The sequence below is a fragment of the Myripristis murdjan genome, chromosome 1, assembly GCF_902150065.1.
Source record: "Myripristis murdjan chromosome 1, fMyrMur1.1, whole genome shotgun sequence".
NCBI lineage: Eukaryota > Metazoa > Chordata > Actinopteri > Holocentriformes > Holocentridae > Myripristis > Myripristis murdjan.
This window is the reverse complement of record NC_043980.1, coordinates 16,337,009-16,350,767: the sequence shown is the minus strand read 5'-3', so window position 1 is coordinate 16,350,767 and position 13,759 is coordinate 16,337,009. Positions and strand designations below refer to the sequence as shown.

At 41.4% G+C, this 13,759-nt stretch overlaps 1 protein-coding gene across 1 annotated transcript in view; it reads right to left on the bottom strand.

Moving 5' to 3' along the window:
- grin2bb (glutamate receptor, ionotropic, N-methyl D-aspartate 2B, genome duplicate b) overlaps positions 1-13,759 on the bottom strand; it is a 79,025-nt gene that overhangs the window by 56,370 nt on the left and 8,896 nt on the right. The window contains exon 2 of the mRNA XM_030054773.1: positions 8,005-8,709. Coding sequence (XP_029910633.1) covers positions 8,005-8,709 — 705 coding nt within the window. The remainder of the gene's footprint in view (positions 1-8,004; positions 8,710-13,759) is intronic.

Below are 13,759 nucleotides of genomic sequence, written 5' to 3'. Positions count from 1 at the left end.
GCAGCACTGACATGAAACACTCACTCCCACAGCCCTGCAGCTTAAAACAACAGTTGCTATTGTGGTGTACACACTGTGAGAAAAAAAGAGCTGCATGGAAGAGAGAGAGGCAGCAGGAGGTAACAGCAATAGTGAGCAAAGGTAAAATCACTCCCTCAGGTGCATGGGTACTCAGCAGAGGTTTCAACACACGATTAAAAGAATTGACTTGTGAAATCGAGCTCTTACAGTGTCTGGGCTTCTCCACCCAACGTGTTGAAAATAATAGCTCTACGCCAGAAAATATGTTACATCCCTGGAAAATCACCCTGGATGTTGTCACAGTTTCCACAAATTTTGCCTCCCACCAACAGAGGAGTAGCTCCAGGCTTTGTCTTTTCGTGACATCACAGATTAGTCTGGGCTCTCTTGATTTTACCTGTGAGGATGAAGAAGAGTTCTTCATGCGCTAAAATGCAGCTGTCAAAGACCATGGGAATGACCCTAAAGAATTTTGTTTTAAGGTAGATATTCCCAACATCAACTGCCTGACTTGGTCTGGGGTTTTAGAGGTCGAATGTATTTAGCATAACAAATCCAGTAACATAAGAACATCAATCTATTATAGACTCATTTGCAACTCACAAACACAAAGAGCGAGTGAGAGAGAGCATGTGTGCGCATTTTAAGTCCTATTGGAACAGGATTAGTGTTAGAGGGGGAAGAGGAGGGGTGATGTAATTTACCATTGCCAGCGCATGTCTGTAATCTTACTCTCATCCAAAACTGGCATATCAGTAATTTTTTCCAACAATGCACACCTGTGTCAGTGAAAACCCTGGCTTCTTTTACCTCCTGTAACATCCACAGTAAAAAATAATCTCAGATAAACTGGAAAAGACATCCTTGAAACTGATGGCAAATACTGAGTCATTTCCTTTGGGAGAGAAAACTGCACTTGAAAGTGATGTTCATTCCAAACTGACATTAGACCCAAAACCCACTCTGGTCCAGTTCAGACTTGTCTGCACTCCTGCAGCCTTGCTCCATTGTTATTGTTTGAGCACATCAACATCGATTGTTTAAGTTCTGTATGATGCATAATACATTTTTTTGGTCCGATGACAACATGTAGGCCAAACAGTGTTGATTTTGGAGACAACTGACATTGCAGACGCCCTGCGTTAATAATGACTTTACACACACTGGGCCTCATTTATCAAATTCGATCTTTTTTTTTTCTCAATGAAGTCTTTTTTGATCCTGTAGTGAATTTTAATTCTCAATTCTCATTAATTCTCAATTCTCAATAATATCCTAATTTATAAAATATTTTAACAAAATAACTATTTTTTTTCAATAACTAAACCTTCACATTTACTGTATTCTGATCTCCACTGATCAACAGGTGAAGCTGTTGACCTTTATGAGGCTTAGAGGAAGAGAGAGAGAGAGAGAGAGAGAGAGAGAGAGAGAGAGAGAGAGAGAGAGAGAGAGAGAGAGAGAGAGAGAATGATGCCATTTATGCAAGGCATAATTAATGTCCTTAATGCCAACAAACTGTCGTTTATTTAAGTTACTGAATTGGTCTGAAAAGCTTTGGTCATGTGGTGATTCTTTAGATGATGTGAAGAAACTCAGATGTAGTGTTATGGGAGGCAGAGTAATTATGATTGTGCATTATTTTTACAATTTGGTCAAATTTTCACACTGTATAGCTTTACTGGCAGAGGTTTTTATTATCTTCTAATAGGTGAATAATAGGAATAGCCTCTATAGCCTACTAAACACAAGCACTGTACTCATATGAATGAGAGCTTGCAAGCTCAATCCTTCCTTTTATTGGCTAAGATCATCACATGGCAGCATATATGGCAAAATGTAAGGCGTGCCACGTGCAGATGGCATGTTAATAAGGGATATGTGTACACCCTGGTTTCACAGCTGGCTCTGATCTATCAATTTAAGATCAGATCACATATTGTTTTGAGGAGGTGCAACTGTTTGATAAATCACACATGGGGGAGTTCTTACATCTTTCCTAATGCTCAAATATGCACTCCTTTCTACACAACATTGATAAAGGAGGCCTACTGTCCTCAAAACTAATCTCATCCAGGGAGGACTGAGAATAAGAATGAGAGAACTAAGAATACCAAAGAATAATATCTTGTAATAGGTGCATGTGGTATAATATGCACAATTGCGGTATCACTGTAGTTTGCTCCTTAATTCCCCCTTCTTTTGGGATCGGTCCTAATTGCAAAAGGGTGCATTACAGAGCCAGTCCATTATCCCCTCATGTACAACCACCAAGCATAATGGGATACATGGTGCATGCAGGATGAAAGAAGGGGAGTCATAAAACCACAAATTGGGAGAGAGAACAATAGGATGAGACAATATAATGTACCCCTGGCTCAGACAATCAGATCAGCTACAACAAATTAGCAATCACCTATCACCATACAGCAACCATTTGGTCCATCCGTTAATGTCAAACAGGCCTAAGTAGCCCTACAGGACCACAAAATAATTTACTTTTCTGACCATGTCTATTTTCCAAGAAGTCCACACACGCTTCTGGGCAACTGATGCCTATTTTAAGACAGAGAAAGTCAGTAATTGCAGTAATCAATCAGTGACTGGTCAGTCTGTATTAAGTGATGTATAGTGCTGTTTAGATATAGAAAATTGTTTTTTCTCTGTCTTTTCTTTTTCCAAAGGACTCCTCCTTGGATATTTTGTCTTTCTTTCAACAGGACTAATCACAATACAAAGAGTGCCAGAGCACCACAACTGGGACACAAGCCCAGCCCATTCAGCCACGAGTTTTACTATTGCCTGACTGGACAATCTGTTTTTTTAACCCAAGGGGAGGTTTATGTTAAAACAGCAAGAACTACAAACCTTCTGAATGATTCAAAAAAGGCTAAGCGATGTGAGATGAAACAAAAAGAAAAAAAAAATCACTATCAACTTTCAGGAAACCAGACCATTTATTAAAAATGGCACCAGGAAGCTCAACGCCTCTTGGTACCTTGTTTGCAGGGAAAACAACTGCTGTAATCTCCCTAAACACAAGGCCCATTATCATTGAACACCAGTGTGCTACGCACACTCACACATGCACAGACACGTACCCACACGTGCACCAAAGAGTACGCACGCACATACACAGAGCAAAACTCCCAACAATAGATCTGGGAGACCTCATTAGTCTCCAGAGCCTGAGTTGAGTGTGGACTGAGGCCAACACTGTCATCCTATTATGCCAATACCAACACATGGCACAGACTGAATTAATGGCTAAATGGGAGTGTGTGAATTGTTTGGTGCATAATGGGCCTACCTGCATCTGTCACTGGCTCACTGATTCATTATAATGGGGTATTCAGAGGGAAAATAAAGCCAGGAGTGCTGGGAGGTATTCTAGGCATACAAACAACGAATCAGGCCAGTTTATTTGGCTATGCCATGGTGCATTGAGGCTGTGAGCATGTGGAATCATGTGGTAGATCAACTGCCATAAAAAACAACACATGTGTTCAATGATTTTTTTTTTTTTTTTTTTTTTTTTTTTTTTTTTTAAATGGAAATCGTAATTGCTCGTTGACCAGATATTGAGAAATCAAGTGGTTTGCCCTACATAGATGCCTGGAGTGAAAGGCAATGGGAGATTTAGAACGGAATAGATTAGACATAATTGTGGATTGATAGAGAATGGACTCAGCAACCTGTGGGGAATTGAGTTATTGATGCTGAAAAGGAAATTCACTCACTTTCTCATTCGCAGTCACACAGGCACAAATGCACATGCGCATGAATGTACATGCACATGCACATGCACACGCGTGCGCGCGCACACACACACACACACACACACACACACATAACACAGTTAAGTTCATACAACTCCCCCTCATGACTCTATATGCTTCATTTTCCATCTCACCCACAGAACACAGCTCTTTTTCTCTCCATGGTTCCTCCAGTACTTTTTTTTAAACTATTCTCAGTCTCCTCCTTCTCTATTTACGCATACAGCACAATACAATCCACCTTTACATCCTCTCCTCTCACCTCGGCACCCTATTTTTTATCCTATTCCCCTGTCCTTCCACCTCTGTTTTTCATGCTTTAATCTATTCAAAATCTCACACTCCCCTGGCCCTCTGTCCACCCCCCATGATCAGGGCATTATCAGGCTCATCCCTCTATCCCTCTGTGCTGCTTTTGTCAGACTCAGAAATAATCATGCCTCCTTTTCTCTCCCCCTCTGTAACTGCCTTTATATATAGAGAGAGAAATGTATAAGCAAGTGGTTTCCATGCCAACCATATCCACTGCATTCAGCTCTTGCTGTGTGTGTGTGACAGTGAATAAGCATGAGAGGAAGAATTAAGGCATAGTGGAAGGAGCTAAGTGAATGGCAATTACCAAGAATGGGGAGAAACACCTAGATATCTTCAACTAACCGTTAAGCATCAAATTATGCCTTATGCAGCTCAATCTCATTGACCCACTCTCTCATGCTCTGTTGCTTTAACATGTCTGCTGCCCTCCTGCTTCGACTCTTATCTATCCCTTTCCACCCGTCACTCTCAGTTGGTGCCCTCTGTCTTTCTGTCAACTCTAAAATGAGGTAATTATATGTTGAGTAAAATCTTCTTCTCCTTAACACCCACGCATGCTGTTATTTCATAACCTTCACCCCTCCCCCTCTCTCTCTCTCTCTGTTTATTCTCTTGTTCTCTCCTTCTCCTTTTCTCTACAGTATCAGTCTATTGTTCTTTTCCTCGCCCTCCCCATCATACCCCCATCACTTTCTCTCTCTCTTTCTCTAGAGCCCACCCTAATGCATTTTTATATGCTCCTGCTTCTAGGAGTCTTGACTTTCTCTCTAGTGAAGAGGGACCTGGTCAGTGAACTTGTATTGACTGCCACTGAAGAAAAAGAAAAGGCCATCAAGGTTTTTATGAGCATTTCCAAGGCTGACCAAACAGCCATTAGACCATCAGAAGCCATCACCATATCTGAGGAGACATTAACTGTATTCTATACAATTTGGGATTTTTTTTTTTTTTTTTTTTGGTTCTTTTTTAATTCGAGTTGAGAGATAGATGTGGACTAAATGCTCTTTGTGAATCAACAGGTCAAACTGATTCCAGAGTAGATTCACAACTATTCACTTAAGGCTCTTATCTTAAATTAACTTAACTTTGAAATTACGTAAGATGCACTTGAGCTGCTTGATATCCCTCCAGAATAACTGGGATATATTAAACATAAGTGATTATGCAAATTGAGTAATTAATTAAGCAAATTAATGCATTAATTTGCAAATATTTTATGTCAATATATTTGTCTTCACGTAACACATGGGTGGTATTAATGTGAACACTGCATCTTAAAATGTTAAAGAATTTGAGGAGAATTTTTCCTCATCAATATGCAGATTTATGCAACAGAGTGCTCTAAAATCTAATCAAATCATCTTGTCTACAGGGGGAACCTGTGGTGTAAATATGCAGCTTCATGTGTTGCTGTTACTGTGTTAACAAGAGTGTGTTTATACACAGACAGGCATATATCACTACATATATCACTACATACATATACCACCATGACATAATGTCCTGCATTTGTGCACCATGGCGCACAGACATAATAAAACTGTAGGCCTAAGTGACCTATAAAATACAGACAGAGACTGTAAAGCAGTCCTACAAATATCTGTAATTAATTTGAGAGCAATCATCGAGTCTGGATTCCTATAGGAGTCCACTTAAAATTTCCACTGGATTTCTTTTGTCAAATGGATTATGTTTTGACAAATTGTAATTTATCCTGTCTGTGTTTTACTTTGGAGATTAAAAAGCCTAGAGGAGTACCTAGAGGTTGCTTCAAATGTTGAATCTCTTCAACTCTTTCCTCTTATCACCTGTCTCAAGCACAATATGATGTGATAAGAAAAAGTCTTGAACCTGCACAGTTTTATCAACACCAATGAGTCAATTCAAGCGAGCTTAAAAACAAAATAAAAATGTGAAAAACAAATCAAAACAACTGCAGAGAATCTGCAATATAGATCATCCCAAGATGTAGACTGGATAAAGAAGCTAAAACAAACTCCAACCTCAGTGTCATATGGATTCCCACATTCCTCTGTAATCGACTAAATCACTGCTAAGCCTATTAACGCAGCATTATTCCAATGCATTGTTGAAGGCTATTGTTCTATTTCTAGATCATAGATTCCCCTAGTTCATCCCACTTTATACCAGATCTCTTATAACTGGATCCCACAGAGCTGGATTTTGACTTGTTTAGCATCCTATTGTTTCATGCTGTGAGTCCTTTTAGGGTTGAGTCGACTCGCTGTCAGGAACTTCAGTATGATGTCAGGTTCACAGGGGAAGTCAATTAAGAACTAAATCAATCATCTCAGGGGCTGCATTGGAATGAGAAGCACCACCTCTGGGTGGTGAGAGTCCGCTTGAAATAGTATGGCTAAAATGGTCGGTTTTCTCACTCTTCCTCATGATCCGAGTGGAAACAAATGACTAATATAGATTAAATGCCAAAAATAAATCCATCACGATGGCTTTTTTGGGTTCAGTTCATAAAAATATAAAGGTAGAATATCTCAGAAAGCACTGAATCAGCTCCCCTATTCTTTTTGTGACTGTTTTTGTGACAAATTGAGGGACATTCACTAGAATTTGAAGGTCTTGATTCAAACTGAGATTTGTGACATCGCACTCCAACCTAAAGTTAATGTTATTATCACCGGCTCTGACAACATAACTAATTTCTGCATCTGAGGAGCAAGCCACCTCAACATACAGCTCACCTGAAAATAGAGTCGTGGTTAGGGATAGGCAATTAATCAAGAATTAATCAAAACCAATATTCAGAATCCCTAACCGACGTAATCTTGTCCATGTCGGTAATTTCAATTTTTTTTTTGTCTGTACACTTTCCCCACTGCATGTATTCATGTAACTTCCCCTTAATAACATACTACAGTATGTGTAGTCATGTGACTCCACCCTGTCCAGTTGGTGACATTGAAGCAACATGGAGGAGAACTTAAACAATGACTCAACTTGGGTAGCTTGTACCAAAGAAAAATGCTGTGTCCGTCGTTTGGACACATTTTGGCTTTAGTGAAGACCACACTTAACAAAAAGAAATCAAATGCAAACACTGCGGAAAAGCAGTTTCAGTAACCAAAGGTAATACCACCAATCTGTTTCAACACTTGGAGCACAACCGTGCCACTGAATAATATTTTCCGATGAGGGGGGAAAAAATAATTTATCGTAATCAAGGTAAACTCCTTAATTAATCATGATATTAATTTGAGGTCATATCGCCCGGTCCTGGTCATGGTTGAAAAAAATCCAAGACGCAAGTTGTGTGGGCGACTTTATAAAACACACTGCTGATGAGGAAAGTCAACAGAGCAGACAAATACAGGGAGAGGGAGGGATAGGAAGAGGTGGGGTGGAGCAAGCTGGTGTGAGTGCAGTGGGAGACCAGAGGTGTCTGTGTGCGCATGTGCAGTGCACTAAATAAGGTAAGAATTAATTAGAATTAAAATGGTAAAATAAAAAAAATAACCTAAAAGAAATATGGTAATGTGTTCTTTCAAATATGCTCAATAGACAAATGGCCAATACCCCCCCACCCCCCCACCCCAGTATCTTACAGTGTCATTCTGTGGGAAACACTGTATAGGATATCAGTATTCAGACAAAGGCTATAGTATCCACATACATACACAAAAGTTAATTTATCAGGCAGTGGACTGACAATAAGCAACTTGAACAAAGACATGAATTGCTGGAAGACGCTGGAACAAAGCATTTCTGATTCTGAATAAGGCTCAGCAGCAAATCAATTTAGCATCAGTGTCTGATGATGATGAACACCCAACAGGGTTGAAACATTGACGCATGATTCACAATACCCAAGGCCATTTTGTCTTTTCCGCAAATAAGCAAAGTATTTCCCTACCTTGGCAGCCATGACCATGGAGGACCCTCCTCTGATGCCCAGGATGGGGATGTGTGTCTGGGCAGAGATGAAGTCCAGGATCTGGGCGATGGCCTCCTGGTCTGTGTCGTCACCGAACACAACGCCCTGCACCGAGTTCCTCGTCATCTGGGTACAGATCCGATTGATGATACTCTTGGGGTCAGTCTCATTCATGGTGACCACTTCAACTTTGGGAGGGTAAGGGATGTGAAGAAAGTCCTCTTTCTCAAGTCCAGCTCCCAGGGCTACTTCACTAGAGTTGCCCACCAAGATGACAGTGATGCTCAGTGAGTTGATCAGTTTGGGACTGATTGGCGGTATAGGGGGTGAGCCTTGAGGATAGTGAGGTGGGATGAGAACACCCCGCTGGCTGCTGCCACCCCTCTGGCCACCCTGTCCCCCCTGGGCACCTCCGGGCCCTGTGCCTGGACCTCCACCTGGACCGCCACCCCTGCGGGACTCGCAGATGGGCAGGAGAAGAATGGAGAGAAGGAGCAGAGAGAAGGACAGGGAGAGGGAGGGCAGGGTCAGCCGCAGATGGGGATGGGGGTGATGTGACGAGTGTTCGGGAGGAGGGGGTGGGAGGAAGGAGGAGGAGGAGGGGGAGATGAAGCGCCTGTCCTGAAGACGGGAGGTAGAGAGGCGGAGGCTGACAAGCATTGTGGAGGAGTGTAAATGCAATCCCTGGTGGGAAAGAGAGACAGAGAGAGATGATAAATGTAATACACTAGTGCAATGATGAATAACATTTCAGATGACTGAAAATTTAAAAAATTAATGTGCTATCATGACATTGTCAAAGTCTACAAACAGCTAAGTGTACATTACAGCAATTCAGCCTCTAAACACAGACTGAACTATGTGACACACATAGCTCAGTAATCAAAGAACACTCCATGAGCAGCCTATAAGTTCTCATAAAGCGCCAAGTGACAACGCCAGATTCATTATACTGTACTGTGACTTCCTTGGACAAACCCTGTGGCACATATCAAAGACAGCGAAGGAAAGAGATAGTGAAGTGTGTGTGTGTATGTGTGTGTGTGAGTGTGTGTGTGTGTTTTGAGAGAGCAAAGACAACACGCGGCGCATTTTGACAGATTGACAGGCTCACAGCTTCATGGACTGGCTGCCAGGCTAAGTGACCATTAGACACTCAGACTGGGCTTGAGTGATACTCTCCCTCTCTCTCTCTCTCGCTCGCTCTCTCTGTATGTGTCTCTCTCTCCGACTGCACTACCTTTCATTGCTATTAACCCCTCTCCCCTCCAGACACGTTCTTTTTCTCTTGCTCTCTCCACCCCACTACCTTCCCCTCGCTGCTCTTTGAAGTCAACCGCAGATCTATTATTTACTATTATTGCTATTATTTACTGCTCCTGTATTAACAGCCATAGAAAGAGCAGTGGAGTAGAGGAGAGATGATGGGCGACGGAACAAGAAAGAAAGAGGGTGGGTGGGGGGGTCATGTGAAAGATGTGAGCAGAGGGAGGCGACAGGCAGGGAGAAACACAATTAGTCATGCCTGACGTGAAAATTGTGGTTTCTGACTGTGTATGTGTTTGTGTGTCTGTGTGAGTGCCTGCGCTTATACAGGGCCTACAAATTTGTGCTCATTTTCTGCATAGAAAAAATGAAGACCATTGATGGTGTATGTTCATGCTAATATTCTAAATTAAGCATGGGGGGGTGGCACACTTTAGAGAGGGACAAACAAAGGACAGAACACACAGCTCATTCTTCTTCTCCCACACTGTACCTTATTCTTTTATTTATCAAGCACCCCATGGTGTTGTGGAGTTGATCCAGTCAGCAGCAACCCAAAAGGCACAAGACAGAATAAAGGAAAGGAGAGAAAAAAGTGGGGAAGGACAGCTGAAATCTGACCAAGGAAGAAAACAGTGATAGAAAGCAGGAAGAAATCTGTGAAATAGGGTGAGCGCAGGGGAGAGGCCGAACAGTGCAGAAAAACAGAAGGGGGGGGTTGTAATCTCCAGCTAAAAACAGTTTGTCTAAAAGGTCTAATTATCAGAGGTTTGTCAGCCTTAATTGCAGGTGCACAAGCTAATTGTAAATGAGCTGAATTCTCCATGAGGACACCACGGTGGAGCAGAGAGATGGAGGAGGAGGAGGAAATGAGTGGGAGGAAGGCAGCCGAGAGAAGAGAAGAGGAGAGAGGAGAGTGGAGCGAGGTAGAGAATAAATAGAGATATGCACAAAAGAGATGGAGGTGGAGGAAGGAACAGCAACAAGAAACCCAAAGGAAGGAGGGAGAGAGCGCAGGAGGGAAGGACAGAGGGAGGGGTGGAGGGGCAAGACTGCTGAAGAAAGAGAGATAAAAGAAGACATGATTAGCACAAGATGATAAAAGAGGAGCAAAGGATAAAGGGGCATGAAGGAAAGCTAAAGAAAGAAGAAAGGAAAGCAGAATAAAGAAGAAAGGAGTGGCGTGAAACCAGAATGCATTCAAAAAGAAGGTTGGAAGTACCGTAAAAGGGTGGATGGACGAATACAGAGAGGGTACCAGAGGAAACTATTAGAAAAAAAAAGAAAAAAATAAGGCAAGAAGTGTGACAGTAAAAGAGGGAGCAGAGAGAAGGAGAGACACATTCAGATCTGTGTTTCTGTGTAACAGCAGCGCTCGGTTTCCATAGTGACAATTCAAATATTCCTCCACATAGCACCCTGATGGACAGAAGATACACACAATTCACACACACACACACACACACACACACACACACACACACACACACACAGAGAAAGACGCCTTCATCAGTTCATACAATACACTACACACTGTGAGTACACGCTCCCAATAATACTCAATTTACTATCATCTGAGAGAGTAAGCATCGGTGCACTGACTCTCACTGACAAAAATAAAATCATTGCAACATAAAATACACAGCAGCGTGCCTTTCTCTCAGTTTTGCAACACTCACACCCACATAAACACTAGATCAGTGGTTTTCAAAGTGGTGTCTGAGGACCCCCACAGGTCCTTAAGGGGCTTCCAGGAGGTCCACAGCAAAACAAAGAAAGGTTAAGTTTGATGATAATTCAGTTTACTAGAAATTATAACAACACAAAAATGGATGAGTAACTATTGTAACATTATGTTTTAACCTCAGGACTTTCAGTCTATCTAGCAGTGTTCAAGTATATGACATCTAAATGCTTTCTGGTCATTTTGTGTGTGTGTGTGTGTGTGTGTGTGTGTGTGTGTGTGTGTGTGTGTGTGTGTGCGCGTGTGCGTGTGTGTGTGCAAATTTTATGATAGTCTTTTTGCTAATTTTCTGGTATTTTTTTTTTTTTTAAATAAATCAAGATAATTTGCTCAGGTTTCAAAGGGTTACATGCTTGTGAAAGGTATCTGAACACGGCTCTGACACAGATCCAGCATCACTATTATAAATCTAGTTTTCTTGTTGGGTTTTGTTTTTTCAGGAAATTTCTTACTACTTTTCGGATTATTTTCTTTGCCATTGTTTGTTACTTATGTGCCTGTGTTATTTTGCAAAACTGCTAATCACTTTTTCCACATGTTTTTTAAAAGAAATTTAAATTAATTTTCTTGTATTTTTAATCAATTTAACACAAAGCAAAATGTATTTTTTTCATATTCAGGTTCCTAGGAAATTTAATGAAATTCACCTTGGGGGTCTGGAACATGAAGAAGTTTGAAAATGCCTGCACATGATAACACATTCCTGCGGATAGAGACGATCCAACAATCCATCTTTAAGTGCACCTCACATTAATAATAAAGCTCCAAAAAAAGGCTAAAGGCAAATCAACACAAGCTCAACATGGAAGAGGGAAGGAACCAGGCAGCAGACTGACTAAACACGAGCTACGATGGTATTTGGACTAATCAGGCTTACACAGAACATCTTCACTGTCATTAACAACTCCCAATTAATAACATTTAAATGGAGGGTGTCGAGTGGATCATTTACTCACAGAATTTTTTTTTTCTAAAGTTCACCATTTAACATTGCATCAACAAATCTAAGTTGACATATGCTTTCATGTGCTCTTGTGTGTCTATTAGAGCACTTACACAGCAATTACAGTAACATTTGCTACGCAGGGCAAACGTGGATAAGTGGCAATGTGCAGCTATACAAAACACCCACACGTGTGTCGCTTGTACCCGCTAATTTAGACCTAACTGACCTTCTCCCCAGTGCACCAATAAAGTCACACATGTATGAACACAGAGCTAGCCGTGCATCCTGAGCGAAACATTTTCAACACAGCATGTATAGGTCAAGGACTGTTTGGTTCCATGCATTCATACACAGACATCTGAGCCCCCCTGATGTGTTAGTGGCTCCTGTTTTCTCAATATGAAGTGTTGCTTTATGCCTGTGAACCTGCTTGTGTGTGTGTGTGTGTGTGTGTGTGTGTGTGTGTGTGTGTGTGTGTGGCACTACACAGTCATACCCACACACACCCACACCCACACCCACACCCACTCCCACACACAAGCAGGTTCACAGGCATAAAGCATGCCCAGGGGTGAAGTGGCTCGTGTCAACAAGACTGAGGCATCTGTTGTCTGACTTAGTATCAGTGTCATCACATCTCACATTTGCAAAGAGCAATGATCAAGAAACTCTGTCAAACAGTACAAACCACCAGCAGGAGCCCTGCAACTACACACACACACACACACACACACACACACACACTCAATCACACTTTCTCCAGTCTGCAAATATAAACTTTATGTAATCAGCCAAGCCATCCACTGTGCGCCTTGATCAGCTCGGCCTCTGTCAGTTCCCACAGTAATGAATGTGAGCAGTGGGGAAAAGACTATTGTGCAAACCTTGGTAAATACATGCTTGTCCTTAATACTGTGGGGGATTACAGGGTGTATACGCTGCAGAGGCTCCAAGTAGCCTGAGCAGCCTGAGAGACATTAAAATTGAAAGATTCTGGTACGCTGTTTAAAACACACGTAGACCCACAATTATCAGGCTCCACTATATCCCTCGAGACACACTGTGGTGGGCTGCACTGTACGGTATCTGAAAGACATTGTGGATAACGTAGCCTGACAGGCATATCTATTAAGAAGCTATTTACATCTAGTGGGTGTTCAGTTACAGGTAACAGTCGTACTTTTGTCAGCTCCACTAAGAAAACACTGTATCACACATGGCTCATAAATAATAACAAATAACAGTTACAAATGAAGAGGAGTTATGATATCACTTGTAGCTTCAACATCTGTATATGACCTGTTTGTTTTTAAAAAAATCCTTATTTCTTTTTCTTTTAAGTTGAAGGGCTAGCTGTCAGCAGCAGGTGACAATGTTGACTATGTCAGGATGCAACTGTGTTCAGTCTTGCATGTGGGAAATGTAAGACAGATTTGACATTTCTGGTTACCACCACAACCCTAAGACATCATCAATAATTCAGAAAAACACTGTTGCTTATCAACAAGACAAGGCATAAACAAGGTAGAAATAAGATGGTTTTCTTAAATATCTAGCCTAAGACAAACAGTCTTGTGGTTATAGGGTTACAAACCATTTTTTTAATTAAAAGGAGCAAACAATTGACAAAATGTAGGTGTTGTCTCTGCTATTTTTAAGTGGTTTAGAATAATCCCAGGTTGCAGATGGTGTTGACTGTTGATAATCTATCCAGCTGAAGGACCCTTCTTAAAAAACCTAACCTAAACTTAAAAAACACAGAGGTAAACTGGCAAACA